This window comes from Strix aluco, chromosome 3 (assembly GCF_031877795.1).
Source record: "Strix aluco isolate bStrAlu1 chromosome 3, bStrAlu1.hap1, whole genome shotgun sequence".
Classification (NCBI taxonomy): Eukaryota; Metazoa; Chordata; class Aves; order Strigiformes; family Strigidae; genus Strix; species Strix aluco.
In genome coordinates this window covers 106,287,745-106,305,809 of record NC_133933.1, presented here as the reverse complement: position 1 = coordinate 106,305,809, position 18,065 = coordinate 106,287,745, and the positions used below count along the sequence as shown (strand labels likewise).

General features: G+C 46.7%; 1 protein-coding gene across 1 annotated transcript in view; it reads left to right on the top strand.

The window, feature by feature from the left end:
* The first annotated feature begins 16,788 nt into the window (after window positions 1–16,788).
* LRRC1 (leucine rich repeat containing 1) overlaps window positions 16,789–18,065 on the top strand; it is a 73,967-nt gene continuing 72,690 nt past the window's right edge. The window contains exon 1 of the mRNA XM_074819885.1: window positions 16,789–16,980. Within this exon, the coding sequence (XP_074675986.1) occupies window positions 16,822–16,980 (159 nt within the window). The 5' untranslated portion in view covers window positions 16,789–16,821. The remainder of the gene's footprint in view (window positions 16,981–18,065) is intronic.

Sequence of the window (18,065 nt, the reverse complement as noted above, 5' to 3'; positions counted from 1 at the left end):
TCACCATATAATGTGTCAATATATAATTTGTCAACATATAATCTGAGGCAGCCTCCAGACAAATAAGTACATGCTTTGTGGTTGTATTCATAATGAATTCAATGAAATGCAGATAACTTGTATAGAGCCAGGACTATCTAGCCATAAGACTAAGCTAATTGAAAAGATCTCTAATTTCAGGATGAAGGTCTTGTGAGCTGGTAGGGGTTCTGCGTCAAAAACATATCACAGTGCTGTTGCAGGAAGAAAAGAGCCAGGAAGCTCCCGGTATTGATGATACTCGGTTGCTTTGCCAATTCTCTTGTGTTACAGCTCAGGTTGCAACACCTCTCAGAGCTCCAAGCCACTTTTCCCCACCTGTCCCTGCCTGCTGTCTGTAATTTAGCTGCTCCTCATGAGCTGCTCTGTGAAGTTTATGTAATTAAAATTACTTTTGTGGAGGAACAAAGAGGGAAGTCAGGTAATTCAGTTTGACCGGGAACCTTGACTCCACTTTGCTTAGTGCACTGGTTTAAGCATCTGTTCCTAAAACAATGTAGCTTTTAGCAATAAATAAAATCAAGTAAGTAGCTGAGTATGACATTAATGGTCCAGAAAAGATATAAGATATTAGAGAGGCAGAGAACAGCAAGAGTAATGGGGAAGAATAACCTGAATTTCTCACTCACGCTCTTTGCTTCTACTTTACAAACATGAAAGACAGCAGGAGTTCATATGCTGTTAGCCAGCAGGCATGGCCACCCCAAATACTGTGTATCATACAGGAAATTTGAATATAAATGGAAATTTGAATATAAATTCCATTAAATCTGTGGTGGGTTTCTCATTCTGCTCTTCATAAACCCCAAGACAGAGAAGAAAAATGTGCTGTAATCCTGGAAGAGTCAGTCCTTGAAAACTACAGTTCTCCTTCAAAGAGAGTAAGTTCTTGGGACTGCCCAGCATCCTCTTTGCTCACCATTTTTTTTTTTTTAATAACTCTAAATATAGTACCCAAATCATAAAGCTGTAAATTCTTTAAGTCTAAGGTACAGCAATGTGAGCTGGTCAAAACTGGCATTGCCACAGTCTCTCCTCTCTTGCAGTATGTTCCTGTTCTTTGCACCACGCTGAGTGTTTTTTTGATTTAGCAGTGAGCCAGATCGGTAAAAATAGACTTCCAAACTGCTGACCAAACATTTCTTGAATCAGATCTAATACTCCTGTAGTATATACTACATTGATTCAGCATTCAAACCCAATGCAATAAAAAACTTGTCCGTCTTTTTGTATTTTTCATACAGGTTTGGTTTCCCACAGGATCAGCAAGCTTGATCTTATCCCGCTGCTGCAACCAATGCCCAGGACCGCTTGGGCAAGGGGAGGCAAAGGAGAAGAGCATTTTTTTTCAGCAGAAGCCTGCAACTAGAGAGGTTTAGGCTGAAGAGTGGCTTAGGATGGCCCAAAGTGACCTGAAGCCCTTTGAGAGTTGGTCCAGCCTGTGCTTGGCTGCAAGAACACTGGCAAATCAAGAGAGGATTGTTTTGCTGGGGAGTTTCTGGGCTATACCCTCTCCTTTGCTGATCGCAAAGGCATTGGGTTCGGTTTCTGACATAGTGGTATAGGCCTAACTTAACTGACTGTCTAGTGATTTACGCTTAAACTGAAAGTGTAGCCTCAGAGTCAAAAACCATGCAACTGATGAAAATTGTATTGAAGTGGTACTTGTCCCCTGGAATTGGGAACTGAAGTGGTTCAGAAAACAGACACAGCTACTAATGATGGCTGGATTGGTTTCCAGTTGAATTGGCTTGCCTGAACTGAATGTGCCTGCATGAGTGTTAGTGCTGGCTGGCACAAGAGAGAGAGCAGGGGAGAGGAGGACAAAACTGTAGCAGCCTAGATTTAGGCTTAAACAGCCCAGATTTAGACTTAAACTGCAATGACATTTCATATCCAGAGTGAGCTGAGAAGCAGGTTAGATCTGTCCAGGGGAATGGGAAAGCCTTAATCAGTGGAACTACAGTCAGCCTAGGTAGGAGAGAGCAGTGGGAGCAGAAGGTGGAGACCACACAAGTCTCTGCCCTTAGACCTGCACCGTGCACTCCACGCTGAAAAGGACTGGGGGGAGATGGGAGAAGGTCTGGGGTGCTCTTATTCCCTGTTTTCAGTACTTGGCTTTGCTGGTTCAGAGCTATGAATTGTATGAAGGGCTACTTGATAAATCTTCAAGGGATTACTCTGGGGCGTGTAGATACAGTCCTAAGCGACATTAGTTCAAATCAACTTTCGAGGAAGGTAAGGGTTTTTCTACTCAATGGCCTTATTCAGCTCATCTTGGAAACTCAGCACAATTCTGCAATTCTCAGCTGCCCATTTCGGTGCCTAATGTTGGGTGAGATATTAGTTATTGCAGACAGTATGTCCACTCCCCAGGGGAAATCATGGCCTGTAAATGTGCAAAAGCTCCAGTGGCCCATTTCCTCTAGATGTGACTCTGATTTTTACCTATTTTCATTTTGTTTCTGCTATGGTTTGTACAAGGCACAATATTCTTGTCCTGGAATGTTATATTGTTGAGTGAATGGTTGCTGCAGTTTCATGGCAGGAAAGTGTGTATTTGATCTATTAATATTTCAGTGCCTCTCCTACAATATGTATTTAGAAACATGATTTATTGATACAATTGGTCTTTAAATATTATTGTAATATAGAAGCTAAGTGTAAATATTCAAACTGGTACATCTAAACCTAAATTACTAAAAGCATGATCTGCAACACTTGCTATACTGATTGGTTCCAGAGGGACTGGTTAGGTGCTAAAGGTTTTTAAAACTCACAGCCATGTTTACTCTCTACAACTAAATAAGAGACTTAGAGGCCAAACTAGAAACACAATGGGATTTGAAAGGGTTGGTTTTTTTTTTTTTTTTGTAAAATATAAATAAAAGAATAAGCCTATGATGACAGGGAAGCAGAGAAAGAAAGGTGAAGCAATATTCTAGGTATTACTCGGTGATACTTACCGAGCCTGCCTCAGTTTGTTACAACCATCAGCCCTTTAATTAAGTGGAATTTACCCCAGTGCAGAAGGCTTCTGTAAAAGCCTTTACTCCGCACACGACATACTTCAGGTCTCTACAAGGGGCAGAAATTTGGCATAAATGGTGAGGTTCTGCCCCAGACATAAATCCTTGATGAAAATCCCAGTTATAACGTTCAGCCACTGGATGTCCTCATTTTCAAAGGTCTGCAGAGGTTGATCAGCTGGAAAGCCACATGTTGTTGACAGTTTGCAGAGCATTGCATAAAAATATTCTGTGCTGGGTATTGCCAAACTCCAAGCTTACCACCCATAAAGTAATGGAATCGGTTTCACTTCTCAAGGTAATTAAACTCCTACTGGATGCAGAACATGTATTTAATCTGCGCCTTTCTCCATCTTTCTCTCTTTTTTGATGACTTAACTGTAATTTATGCAACAGCTTGCTTTGCAGGACTCCTACATTACTAAACACCAAGAAGTTTACTATATTTCTTTCTTTTTTCCAGTGCCACTTTCACTGGAGTCTATTGCAGTTTTTACTGTGGATTCTGATTGCAGCTTGGTTTTTCCAGGTTCCTATGAATTCCCAAGGGTGCATCCCTCTGCTCCCAGGAGTCCTGAGCTGATCCCACAAAGACTTTTGTCAGTGATAGGTAATTGCATCGTGCATGTAGCTACACTTGCCGAGAGAGCTTCACTTCACTTTTTCGCAGAAGGCCTGCTTTCTCCTGCAGCTCATGAGCCATCACCACCCACCGTTACTTTGCTGCAAGCTCCCCTGCCTGCACCATCATGGAGGGTGTTTCTCAGCCTGAGCTTCCCCTGCAGCTAAAGCTCTCATCCAGCCTCCTCGCTCTTGCAGCTCTAATGGCATCATCCTTGTTGCCAAACATTCCTGTCTTCTGATTATGATTTGACATTGCTTGTCAGACACTCTCCAACAACTTATAAAAATCTGAGCTGGCAGAAAGATTGGCAAAGGGCTGTCTGTAGCCGCACGTGGATTTCATGTTTGTTCATGAAACATGGAAAACATGTTCATGAATATCTGCATTGTTGGGTTTTTTTGGTCTGAAGTTTTGAGAAAAAAAAACGTACTTCTCTTAGTTTTCTGCCTTTTAATTTCTCTAATTTAAGCCTCTGTTAAACCACATTGTCTCTCCAACAAGGGGGCAGCTTGTGCTCTGTAAACAGTTGTTTGAAACCATGAAAGCAGGTTTTGCCAGAGGACAAACTCAGTAGAAAAATTAAGGGTAGACTTCTTTCCCTCATAAAGGAAACTCACCTTCTGGTATAAATGGGCATATTTACACTAGATAAGTACACTTCATGTAGAAGCATGGTAGTTTCGTTCCTACCATGCTGGTTCATGAGACATATCTCCAGCAGGAATCAGCCTCTGTAGCTCCTGAGGTCTCCTAAGATGACTGGGGCCAGGTATGCATTTATTCATCTACTTGCTAACATCTCTTTTCAGTGGTTCAGCATTGGATGAGTGCTTCAGAAAAAGAGATGAACATGTTATCTTTCCACACATAGCTCTGCAGGACTGGTAGATCCTTGTGGAAACTCACCCCCTGCGCATCCTGTCATGCCCACTGTGGAAGGGGAGGCATGCCCAGAGCTGCCCAGGTGGGCAAAAACCTGGGGTGCTCCTGATAGGACTCTGAGTGCTGGGATTTGCTCCCAGCTCAGTAACCATGACTCTGAAACAAACCTAACATTCAGGTGAGCCAGGAGAAAGATTTGGAAGATGGAGGACAAAGAGAAAACCACCACAGCAGATCTGGATGACATGGTGCTTGTCACAACATTGTTACCTTAACACGAAGTACATGCCAAGTTTCCATAACAGGGAAGTAGCAGAGTGTGGTAGGAGTAGACGGCTTTGCAGACACAGTGAGGAGCTAAGAGCAGCTTCAGAAGAGGACATGTGTTGCAGGAGTCCTCCTGTCCCGGAGGTGCTGGCAGCCGAGGAGCCAGCCATGGTTGACTGGAAATGAGCTCTCTCCACTCCTGGTGCAAGACTAACTGGGCTGGGGAAGCAAGTTAAATATCATGTCCCTGCCCTAGAAACTGTGATACTGCTGTGAAATTTGCTCACCTTAGGCTAATGATGCTGATCGTGCATCTAAATTGGCGTCTCAGAAAATTCAGCTTCAAACTGCTTAGGAACTGGTGACAGACTGTGGTCTGCTCAGCCTTCACCCTCTTGGAGGAGGAGACTTACTGATCCTTTTCTGTTGTTCTAAAGGGCACTGTGGGCCACACTAACAGTGGTGGTGAATATGGATGTAAAAGAAATGGGGTTGGAGTCCAGTATCTATGTTCTGAGGTCAGACACTGCCACTTTTCCCTCTGGTGCTCATGATCATCCCTGGAGAGCTGAGGTCCACTGTGATTTTGGGGGGATCTACCTACTCTTTCTTCTTGTGGCTTTTGAAGAGCTCTTTGGAAAATGTGGGACACCGCTTTTAGTCATTGCAAAACTGAAGATTTGACTTGGAGTGCTGAAAAGAAATTAAAGGTTTTACAAGTACCAAACCCTAGATTTACAGCAAAGCAACAGAATTTTGCTTCTTCACTACCAAAGCCCAGATGCAGCTCAAATTAATAATTGATCTATGGCCATTTACAGATACATCTACATTCATGTAGACTGGGAAACCTTATCCCTGTGCACACATTTTCCTTTTAGGCAGCTTGTACTCAGGCTGCCTGCAAATATGTCTGCTCATCAAATGGACAATGCTCAGTCCCTTCTAGGAATGAGCTGGGGCCAATTTTTTTTGGTGATGCCAAGAAGAGGACTGACAAGACAGATGGAGGCTGCTGAACTGTAACACAGCTTGTTAGAGAAATGCAGCCCTTTAAAGCTCAGGGTGCAGCCAGGATTTACCTCTTGATAAATGGCAGCACACCCCGAAGTACATAGCTTGCATAGACAACAATTCTGCCTCAAAATAAGCAGCACGGATGCAGCCTGTAAGGCTGAACTCAAAATAAACCTTTTTTTTTGGCTGAGATGCTATAATATGGGATGAGGCTGCACAAACACATTGTGACTCTCCCCTGTTTGGTGCTCCATGTCCCAGATCACTGACTGTGCAGCTACGCCAGGCTATGGGGTCATGCACCCTTATTCCCTGTATAGAGAAAAATTCTTGCTATGTTAACGATGGATCTGTGAGGAATTTCATTTTTGCTTTGGCTGGTTAATGAACCAGTGTCTTGGTTTTACCGGTGCTTGCAGGGAGCACACTGCAAGGGCTCCTCTGCTCCACCACTGTGCTGGTGAGATGTCTCCGCAGCAGAGGGGATTCCATGAGCTCGGCCATGTTCTGGCTGCAGGATCCTGCTGGGACCTTGCTGTGGGGAAGGGCCCTGGGATGTGCCCTAGGATGTCACCTGCTGCTGGAAACCTGGTTCTGGGAAGGTTGTAGCCCCCTCTGTCACCAGCAGACCCAGGTTGTCCCCTTTATCGGGAAGGAATTGCTGGTGTCCGCCATCCAGCTCTCGAGGGCACTTTGGGGTCTGTGCCTCTGGGGACTGCCCCCCCTTCTCCTGCCCCCTTCCCTTCCGCTGCTGCCCTTCCATGGCCCCTGTCCCTTGCACCCCCGCCTTGTTGGTCCTGCCCAGCCTCAGTGGAGGCAGCCCCCTTCTCCCTCTGCCCCAGGCAGATCCCCCAGCCTCTCCAGCCCTCCCGCTGCTCTCAGGGGGCACTAGGGCAGCTTGGGCAGCATGACGCAGAGCTGACCAAGTCCATGGAGGATTTGGGGGATTTTTAGCTGCTAAATATTAGGCTTGTTAAGTGCACATGCTGCTGAACCTACGTGAACTGATTTTTATTTTTTTCAGAGGAATTTTGGACAAGTTTCACAGCTGTGGCAGCAAAGGGCACACTGGTGATCAGAGGCTGAGCTCTCTGCTCAGCGGCCCTTTCTGCTAAAAGGACCTTTTTTTTACTTTCCCAAAGCAAATGATCACAGTTGCAGAATTACTGTGCATCTTTTCAAGGTACAGCATAGTGTATTTTCTGGTGTGTTCTTAGAACCAGCTGATGGTTTTAGCTGAAACTTTCTTAAAAATACCTGAGTCTGAGTCAGACACGTAAGGCAAAAAAAATTATCCTGACAGTTGGAGTCTGGGGAAGTTGCAAGCAAGTAGAAACTAGATCTTACAAAAGGAAGTACTGGGCAAGCTAATGATGGAGATTATCAGCTCTTCCCATCGCTCCTGATGACAGAAGGAGAAAAGGTGCCCTTCTGCTTCCTAGGGAGGTTTCCAAATATAAAGAAAGAGGCTTTGTTCAGTTGGGGATGGGTTTGGACTAAGGAAGGTTAGCAGGGAAGCAGACAAAGATAGGAAACTTGCAGCAGCTGGCCATTGTGTGCAAGAGGAGTAGCTGCCTGTTTGGTGTTTACAGTGTATCTCCAGGAGCTAGAAAGGGCAAGATTCTTTTATTTTTGCCTTCATTTATAGCTGTTGTATCCTCTCACTGTTCCCTCTTTTCAGCTTGCAGCCCTGAGATTAATTCAGACTATTGCAATGATCTTCCCACCATCCAGAAAATAAATGTTGTGGTATCACGTGAATCCTGTAGGAGATGGGCAGGGAGGAAGAGGGAGACAAAAGAATTGAGGAAAAACTGCATCATCCAGCCTGATCTGCATTAGGCCCAACATCTGTATCCTGGGATCAGATTTCTGCTGAGATTTTGTTCGAGGGCAGCTTGTCCTTCCTGCTGGGAAGAGACTTTTTGCCACGGGATGACCATGGCTGTGTTGGGAAAGACGGGGGAAAAGCTATACATAGGAAAGGGGGCCCCAGGCGGGCTCCATTTCTTTGGGGGAGCCCATGTCCAGCAGCATTTCCACCTGGGGAAGACCCCATCTATATGGCTCCTAAACTTGAAAGCACTGACATATCTGAACTGCCTAAACCAAGCAAGCTCACAACAAGGAATGGGATTTCAGGCGGACGAGAAGTCAAACCTGTGCCATGAGCCAAGAGAGCCTGGTGCCATGCGAAGCAAGGCCACATGAATGTGTAAGCTGCAAAGTTACAAGCTTGCTTCTTGCCAACTACATGGCTTCAACGAGCATACCAAAGCAGACTGGGTTTCCCTTTCACCTTCACCTGGTCTCCTGTTAGCCTATGCCTCTGCGGGGTGTCTGGATGAAGCACTAAAAACTGGAAATAGAAATACAGAATGAAAAACTTGCGTAAAACATCCAGGCTCAAGATCTGTGTTTGCGTGCTGGCTGAAGAAATAGTGGGCATTTCATTATGGAAGCTGAGCAGTATCCAGGGTGATGGTGCTTCCATGCAAGGATTCCCAACAATGGGCAAGACCGGATGTATACTGCACCACTGGTGTCAGCTGGAAGAAGCCTATTTTTGGGTTGGTGTCCAACAGAATGCCTAGATTCTTTTCTGGTCCATATATTTTCAGGTGTTTGCAGTCATCTCAGATCTTCACACAATCAAATTAATTTCAATACTTTCTTCAAATACAAAACAGTCTTAACTGAGCACATTGGTACTTGGTGAAACCTCTTCTCTCATAAAAAGACCAAAGGTAGGGTAGGATAGAATAGTTCAGTTGGAAGGGACCTACAACAATCATCTAGTCCAGCTGCTGGGCTGGTAGGAGTCCCTTGCAGTTGGGAGTTAGCTAAAGGCATGCCAGGGTCATGCTCCAGCCCATTTTGCTTTCCATTTACTCCTTCTGCTGGCCTGCAGATCTTCTCAGGTGCCTACGTGAACCTTCCAGTTCACCACAGTATGTCTGTTTGTCAAGTGTTCACTTGACCTAAATTCTTTTGAAAACCATCATTTGTGACAACTGTAGTGCAGGCTTTACAGAACTGGGTAGCTGGTTAATAAGTGCTGTGACCTGGACACACAAGCTCTGCCATTTTTGTTATCAACAATATAGGCGGTTATTTTTCTATTTTATTTATTTGTTAATGTTAGCTGATTTCTTAAACTATATTTTTTTCTAACTAGAAGATTGAGCTGTTGCATGTATGTCCTAAATTGCTAATTTACCTTTTGGTCCTCAGCATAACATCTCTTCAGAAAGGTATTTAATTCTGAAGACAATTATGCTTCTCACTGAATGGTTGCATCATAGCTGGTAACTCACTGGATTCAGACGTCTGCTTTTAACGCCAGTTGTTACTGTGACACAATTAAAGGCAGAAAAAATATTTTACCCGGTGCAACTGCTTACTACAATTTTTCCATTTGGCATTCCAAATACATTCCAGTTATATTTCCACTATCCTGGGTCTGATTCGTTAAATAAGCAACTTTCACAGTCTATCAATTCCTCTTGCTCTAAATCAGAAATTTCCTCATTCTTCTTCCTGAAGATCAATAACACTTCTCTAACATGGTATTTTATAATTTGAAGAAAAATATCTTCTATGCTAAAAGTTGTTGAAGTACATCTGTCTAATTAACATGCATTATATGAGCTAAATAACTATTATAGGAAATTAGTGAAGAGTAGACTCAACATTAAACTTGCATTTATGAATACCAAATCTGGAATTGTTTGTGTGTGTAATTGTAGATAAGACCCCATTTGACTACTCTAAGGGCATTAAATTTCTCTTCCAGCTGAGAGGAAGAAGGGAATTAGGAACCACATGCCAAAAAAAAAAAAAAGTTTTGAAAAAAATTACAAGCCAGTCAAAATATTTTTCATTGATAAATTTACGTTAGCCCTGGTGCTAGCTGCTTCTATCTCCCATCAGTAAAACATTCTCTGGGTCCATCAATCATATGTGAAATGATGGGCTGTAAGGATGCTCCTGATACGAGTTCTTGACACGCAGAGTGATGCTCCTCATTGCTGCCCTTGAGCTGGTGCAACTCTGCACCAGCCCAGCTTCCTTGACAGAGACGGTGTCTCCTCCTGACCCTCACGATGCTGAATGCAACCTGGCTCAGAGCCCACTGGAAGCTGGGGGTGTCTCATCATTCAGAGGATAAAGATCATGAAAAGGCATGAAATGAAGGTGCTATGCTGATAGGCAGGTTGACCTACCTCATGCTGGTCTCTGCCTTTTCATTTCATGCCAAATCCATCAGTGTGGTTGTCTCTGTTGACCATGGGAAGCAGAGCACCAAACTACATGCAGTCAGGTGGTATTTAGCTACATCATGATGTTGATTTGAAAAAGTAAACACAGATCTGAATTCGTGTCTCTACTTGTTGTCTTCACAGTGGTTGGAGAAGCAAAATTTGCTGTGAGAGGTTGTATCTGGTTGTACTGGACCAGCTGAAAATAGCAAAAACCTGAAAAAATTGTTAGGGCTCAGAATCTATCCATTAGCTGTGACAGCCAGCTCAGCAACTGGGAGGGGAAAAAAAAGAAAGAAGGGAAAACACCCATCCCAGCCACCAGAATATCTCTTCTCCTTACCTGCCAGAACCCATCGCTTTGTTCTTCTCGCCAGAGAAGATGAGGGGTGTCAGCCCTTGAAAGTTGGTGTGAAATAAGAAACCATCGGGCACAATGCAACCACATATTACTGGCCACTCCTTACAAACCAAACTAAAGCAAATAGGATTAAATCAGAGTAATACCTCATGTGATTACAGCTCATTGTGTTCAAATAAAAGCTGACGTTATCGTGAGCGATTTGTTTGGGGGTGGGGGTGGGGGTGGACAAGAGAAGAGATGCTACAGCTTTTGCTCACAGTGATTGCTATTTATAACACTGTAAAACCACAGCGAACGTGTTAAAAGCACTGCCACAAGCATGTGCTGCTTAAGCTTGGTATTATGTCCATAATAATTCATTGCAACTCCTAGATATGCCTTTATACAAATAATACATTAATATTTTTCTCTATCAGTTATTTCAGATATACAGAAACTTTGTAGATGTGGCACTTGTGATGATGTAACCATAATTTGTAACTCTGTCTGTAATCAATATGGGAATTCTTCATAGTCACATCTACCTGCTGCTTTTACAACCCCCTCTAAACAATTGAAATAGAAACTGAAGGGTAAATGAGACTCGCGTCCTCAGCCAGCAAAACTGAGAAAAGAGAAGTATGTCAGTGCTAATTAACTCCAGCGCCCTGCCAGGCCTGGCTCTCAGCAGCTCTGCAGGCTGTAGTACGGTTGCTGTGGGTTCAGTAGTACTCCCATTTAATTTGTTCAGAGGGGTTGGGTAACTACTCTTCCAGCAGCAATCGAATGCTGGTTAGATTATTATCCTCAAAACTGATCCTATTGCCTGCAGTACTTGGATCTTTCTCTCTTCGTACTCTTCTTGTTTTGTGCCAGCTTCTCTGTGCTCTGTAACTGCATGTCGCTCTCTCTAATGAGGCTCAGAAGATCTGACTGGGGGAGGGAAGAAGTCCCAAATGCAGAAAAGGCATCAGGAACTTGGCCTGCTTTATTTTTCTTATTATTTATTGTATTTTTTCCTAGTGTTAATTTAAGAGGGTTTAGAACTACAAGCTTTATGAACTACTTGAACTATGCTGATGCAAAATCTATTTCCATCCATTCTCTTTTTTTTTCTCTCTACCCCACAATGTACTTTACTGTTAAGTTCTGATTATTCTGAACATTACTGCTTTATTTGTAGCAGCACTGACTTCCTCTGCACTCACCCAAACCCATGGATATCCTTGCTTTAGGGCTTTTAATAAGAATCTCAACTTAAAACTTGGTGTTGTTCGCTTGAATTGTCTTTTGCCAGAAAGCAATTCTGTCTGAGCTGTGCCAAAGAGGGAGAGCTGCAGTGTGACCTTGCTCTTGCTTCTTTCAAACAATAACTTCCAGGAATACTCCTGAGATCAGCCCAACCTTATCTCTATTTTACATTTCATTGTCCGAACTCCTTAAAAGTCACATAAACCTAATTTTTTATTCAGCAGCACGCAGGATGAGGGTCTCTAGAAAGAGAAATTGAGATTTTCAGCACTGAAGTTCTTGGCTACGTACCCAGACCAGACTGGTAGTGATTGAAGGATGGCTGTTTGTTTGATAGACTATAAGACATTAATTTTTTGGTCGTGGCCTATCTCCCAAATTTCAACTATGATGTGACTGTATGTGTAACTGGTACCCCTGCTGTCACTCCCAACACTGGAAGCACTGACCTGTTCAGCAGGGCGATCCCTCACATGCAACACATTCCTGCTGGCAATCCCGTGCAGGAGAGCTTGCTCTTCTCCTGCTGTGTACGTGTTGCAAATAACTGGGGGTGCAACCTTTGTTCCTGTGCACCTGAATGATGTTTAACAGGGGCAACAGTGACTGCCACAAAACCTGATGTGGGTTGCCCAATCACAGTGTGAATGGCAGAAAGAAATGTGAACTGTGGTATCACAGCAAGGGCAGACTTCATCTGTTCCCCTCAAGAAGCAGAGCTGGTAGAAGTCTGACCTTGCCCACCCGAGTCTGAAGAAAGTGGCCTGCCAGGAAAGAAGCACGAAGCTGCTCCCCACACTCATTTATTACTCTCACAAAAGAGGTAGTGGCATTACTTCTCAAAGATTTCATACAGCTCTAAGGCTCCTGGCATTGCTGGGAGAGTCTTAAAAATAATACTAAGTTGTCCCAAGCAACTAAAATTCGGCCAACCAACATATAAAAGTACTAAAATACTTTTAGAAGTACTAAAAAGAAAAAAAAAAAAAGTAGAAATGGAAAGATTTAAACAACAAAACTCAAAAAAAAAGGTAAACCAGACCAAATGGTTATCAAACGGTGGTTTGGAAGCAGGTAATCCCCTGCAGAACTGGGAGAGCAACAGACATTGTTTCCTTCTGCACATAAGCCGCACCTTGGCTTGCCATGGAAATGTGTAACACAGCAGGACTGCTGCTATCAGGGCAATATTTCTCCTGCCCTGTGGGACACAATTGCCCCAAGTAAGAAGGTTGTTAAGTATATGTTAGTATGAACCCTGGCAATTTGCTGTCCTTTGCTTGCTCACAACTTCTCCTGCATGTCTGGTTATAGCTTCTCTGATGTATCACAATTCTCTTTATCCACCCCTTTTCCTCTCCCACCAAAACTTGCCCCGACACAAGGTCACTCTTCTGGCCACACAGGATACAGAATTGGTCTCTTCTTTGCTTAGGGAAGGGTTTTTTATTGCTGCTATTTCTTAGTGCAGCAGAACAATGGAGACTAGTAACTTATTACGCTGACCAAAGCTGAACAGGTTTACTTGCTCAGGATGATGCGTTTAGATGTGAGAATACTATTTCCTCAACAAAGGCGCTGGTTTGCCTTTTGGCCTCCTTGATGCCAATTTCCATAACATAGCCTCAGGCTATATTTTCAGGTATGCAGTGGACCAGGGCCACTAGCACTGATTTGATGTCCTAAACTCCCAAGGATTTTATCAAAGACCCTATGACATTAGTTGTCCAGCTCAGAGAAGGGGAAGAGGCTCTTTATCCTTATATCGAGTGTACCTGGTGAAGGCAGATTTCATAAATAGGTATTAAGTTCTCCTGCCATCACTCTGTGCCCTGGACTCCTTGACACTCGTGAGAAGCATGCAAATAGTTTGCCTCATCCTCATTAAAGTACACAGACTCACCCGATAGTCACTGTCACCCTCCTGTTACTGTCTAGACTTGTCACAGTGAGACCTAGTCATGAGACACATGACGGCATCTTCAGAAGTGACACCTCATACCAAACTTCATGCCTCTGTCATGCAGGAAAGGCTCAAACTGTTCACAAGCCTCTGAGACAGATCAGCGTGCTGGGATCGGAAGCTGTCTCTGTCTGGAGGGTGTGCCGGGCATTTCTCCCAAACGGCACAGAAGACATGGGACAGAGAGCACCACAAGCTGGCATGAAATCCCTCCCACAGAGGCCACCGCTGGAACTCTTGCCTGGCATCAGACTCAGCTGTGGGACAATGTGGATGCTTCCAGCTGAGCAGAAGGTGCACAGGAGGTCCTGAAGTGCCACTCACAAGCCTGTTCTTAAGAGCTGGAGCTCAGGATTCAACCTGTTCATGCTTCAGTTTGGCAATTAATAAAGTCGCATTGTTCTTCAATTTCAAGTGCTTTGATGCCACCCCATCCCTACGATATAGTCCCATATAGAATTGCATGTTCTGTGTATACTGGGGGCAGCCAGCTGCAGCCCTCCCTTGCTGACGAGCCCTGCTGCACGGCTCCCCTGCAGTCCTGCTTCTCCAGAGGGTTCCCTGGGAATAAAGGCAAGGAGGAGCTGTAATGCTCACTGAATTTAGGCAAGGCAATCTTGGTAGCAGATCTCTTCGGAGAGCACCATGTTCCCTGCATCTGGTTCAAGACCTCCCGTGTCAGAGCTTGGGTCGGAGCTGCCATGAGAAGCTTGATTTTCTGAACCTGGCCCCTCTGCTTGCCCTCGGCGAGGACCAGCCTCGCCGGCAGCTGGAAGAATTGTATCAGCTGGCCACCGGCTGGGACCCACTAAGTGTGATGGAGATGGTCCTCCTCACCTCCACCTCTAAGATCTGCTGGCCAGCCTCCCGGGTCCCTGCCTTTGCCAAGCTCTGTGCCGATGTGCAACACCTTTGTTTGATTTTCTTCTGTCCTGTAGTTACCTAATCTCCTGCTCCAGGGCTGGGAAGGCCTGAGAGTGATGGTGTGTGTGTGCCCGCCCCGTTTCCAAACACACATGAACACATTTATGAATGCTTCCTCCATGGGTACTGCAGAAGCTGAGATGTCTTTGCCTCAAAATATTGTAGATACGGTGAAAAAACTAATCTCCAAGCCCTGCTCAGAATACCTGTAGGTAATGCTCTTCCTTTCAAGTGCAGGATGAAAAAGATCAATTGCAGCTTTCTTTTTGCGTGTGCTATAAACAGTTTGTACACTTGCAGTGGATGAAAATTATGCTGGAAACTCAGTTACAGCCCTCTGAGGTGAAATGATGACACTTTTGCTCCAACACACATTTTTTAATTGTGGTATGACCAGAAGTCAGATCGTTTCCTGTGGCTTTCTGAAAAAACACTTCAGTTGTTATCAGGTCAGTAATATTTACAGTTCTTTCCCCATGGGCTAGGAGATTTCTTTACATACTTTATTTAGACACATTGGGAGGTTCCACATATTTTTTTGTAATTACTGGGTATATCAATTGCAGAAAGAAACTGTTTGTTCTGACCGATTTTTGAAGGTACCTATAAGAAAATGGTAACATCTTTAAAGTTTCTTGTTTTATAGGTCAGCAAAGAGTACACGAAAATGTCCTTTTAAAAACCAAACACAGGCAGATCACTGCAATTCCCACAGAAATTAAGCAAGTGTTACTTGCAAGATTTATCAGCTGATTTAAGAAAAAACAACAATAAATACATTGCAATTTTGTAAGACTCAGTATTGTCAGTTCTGTGATGGGAAAGAACAGAGACAACTACAACAAACTTCCTCCGCTCCCCCAGTCCCGTGTCTGCACCCTGTTATAATTATGCGAGAAATCAGCAATATTTCAAGAGCAGCTCTGAAGTTTGTCTGTTTTCTGAAGTACTCTATGTCACTGTGTAGATTACAAAATTGCTATTATGCAACCTAACAGCGGAGAGCCTCTGAGACTGTGTTTTGTTGTTGGAGCTCAGCACATCGCCGCACTCACGGAGGTTTGGGGAGTGGTGCTGCTGGAGCCTGGAGCCGGCAGACACGGGCACAGGGCTGCTGGTGTATTTACCCTTGCTGACCCTTCTGACCTTACAATCGGCTCTTTTGAAAGTGGATTTAAAAAACCTTATTTCAGGAAGCCTTGAGGATAGTATATTGATTTTTTTTTTTTTTTTTTATGCCACAGCAATGTAGTTTGAGAGGAAAAACATCATCCGCGGCCACGGCACCTAGACAGCGTCCCGTACATGTTATTACGTTACTTTCAGCCAGCCTTGCGTTCCCACAATTGGAAGGAAAATGTTGGCGCAGCCTGCGCCCGCTCCCGCTCCGGGATGTTTGCGAGCCCCTCGGGTCGGGGTCAGCGCGCCTACAAGTAGGTGAAACGAGTGGCCCAGCCGGTTCACGGCATCCCTGCGCCTTTCAGACCGCGCTGCGCCACCTGACCGAAGGCAGAGCCCGCGCCACCGCCCGCAGCGACGGCAAACCGGCCCCCCCCCCCCGTCCCCCCTCCGGGAGGGCTCCGCACGTCCCGCCGCGCTGCGCCCTCCCTGGCACGGAGCTGTGCGGGCGGCTGCCCCGGGGCGAGGAGGCGCCGGGGCGGGGGGTGCGGGCGGCTAGCCGCCTCCCCCGGCGGGCGGGCGGGCCGGCCGGCCGGCGGGCCGGGGCCGCGGCCGGGGCCGGGCCGGGGCGGGGCGGGGCGGCAGGGCCCGGCCCCGCTGATGTCAGCCGGGACGGGGGAGGCGGGGAGGGGAGGAGAGGGGGGGGAGAGGCCGCCCGTGTTCCGGGTCAGGCGCGGGAATGCGCGGCGGCCGGCAGCAGCAGCGCGGCGCCCGGCGCCCCGCGATGCCCCTGCGGGGAGGGCAGCGGCCCGCCGAGGAGCAGTAGGGGGGCGCCCCCCGCCCCGCTCCGGCTCCGGCTCCCGCCCATTGTTCTCCCGGGGCCGCCGCGCTCTCCCGGGGCCGCTTCCCGCCGGCGGCGCGCTGGATGCGGGTTGCGGCCGGCGGCTGGCCGGGACCCGCGCTGCGCGGCGGCGGAGCGGGCAGCGGCTCCTGCGGCCGGCGGCGAGGAGGGGGCGGCGGCGAGCGGCGGCGGTGAGCGGCGGCGCCGCCCGCCCCGCGGCCCCCGGCGGCCCGGCCCCCCCCCCCCCCCCGGCGGGGCGATGTTCCACTGCATCCCCCTGTGGCGGTGCAACCGCCATGTGGAGTCCATCGACAAGCGGCACTGCTCGCTGGCCGCCGTGCCCGAGGAGATCTACCGCTACAGCCGCAGCCTGGAGGAGCTCCTGCTGGACGCCAACCAGCTCCGCGAGCTGCCCAAGGTGAGCGGGGCGCGGCAGCGGGGGGCGGCCGCCCGGCGCCGGGCCGGGGCGCGGCAGCGGGGGGCGGCAGGTGCCTGCCGAGCGCCCCGGCCCGGCGCCGGCGGGAGGAGGCGCCGCCGCGCCCGCCCCGAGGCGGCGGTGAGGGGCTCCTGGAGTCGCGGTGTGGGGCGGCTGGGGCCGTCGGTCTGTGGGGGTAACCCCGCAGCGTCTCAGCGTCGTTTGACGGCAAATGAGCTTTCACAAGCAAAAACCTCGAGATCTGCGACTTGGGGGTCGAAAAGCCCTGCTCGGAGGGCAGAGGGGTTAGGGCTGGAGTCACAGGATGTGAATATATGTTGTGATTAACTCTCACGTCATCGGAATTACGAGACCTTGGAGGGTATTAAGCCCTCCCCCTTTTTTCCCCTTTCAGTAGATACTATCTGCTCTGTGCACGGGAAAACCAAAACCCTCTAGCAGATAACAGTGTTCCCGTTTCTGCCTTCCACTCCTGGAAACTTCGCCATGCAAAACACGAGAGATGAATAAGCTTTTTCTGTGTGTAAGTCCCGCACAGTTGTCAGTGTTTTCCCTCTTGCAGGAAACAGCCAGATTCTTGTGCATAGTACTTTTTTGGTAGTATTGTCAAAGGTGAATTCACTTTCAATTCAGCGTGGCTTTGAGACGTGGTACCTGCCAGCGTGACTTGCTGGCTGGCACTTGCTAATTTTGCTAGAGAACTCCATCAGAGTGGTTCCAGCGAGGCACTGTTGGACTCCACGGCTGCAGAGCGAGCGGGAGGCGCACTCGACTTCTGTCTTGATGAACCAAGGGCATTTTTCAGTGTTTCCTCTTTAAACTTTGGACACCTCAGAAGCCTTTGTGAGTTGTGGTTGGTAGAGTTTGACACTGCAGGGGAAGCGTTATCTGGAAGCTGCACCTTAAAAGTGTGTCAACTTTTACTAACTTGGAATCCAAGAAACTGAATTCACCAGCCAGAGAAATTTTCAAAAGCACCTTTGTTTCTACCTAAATCAAAGTTGGTCTGTTCATACCAAAGCTTAAACAGTCTTACTTTCCTTTTTTTAAACTCAGTACTCTCACAG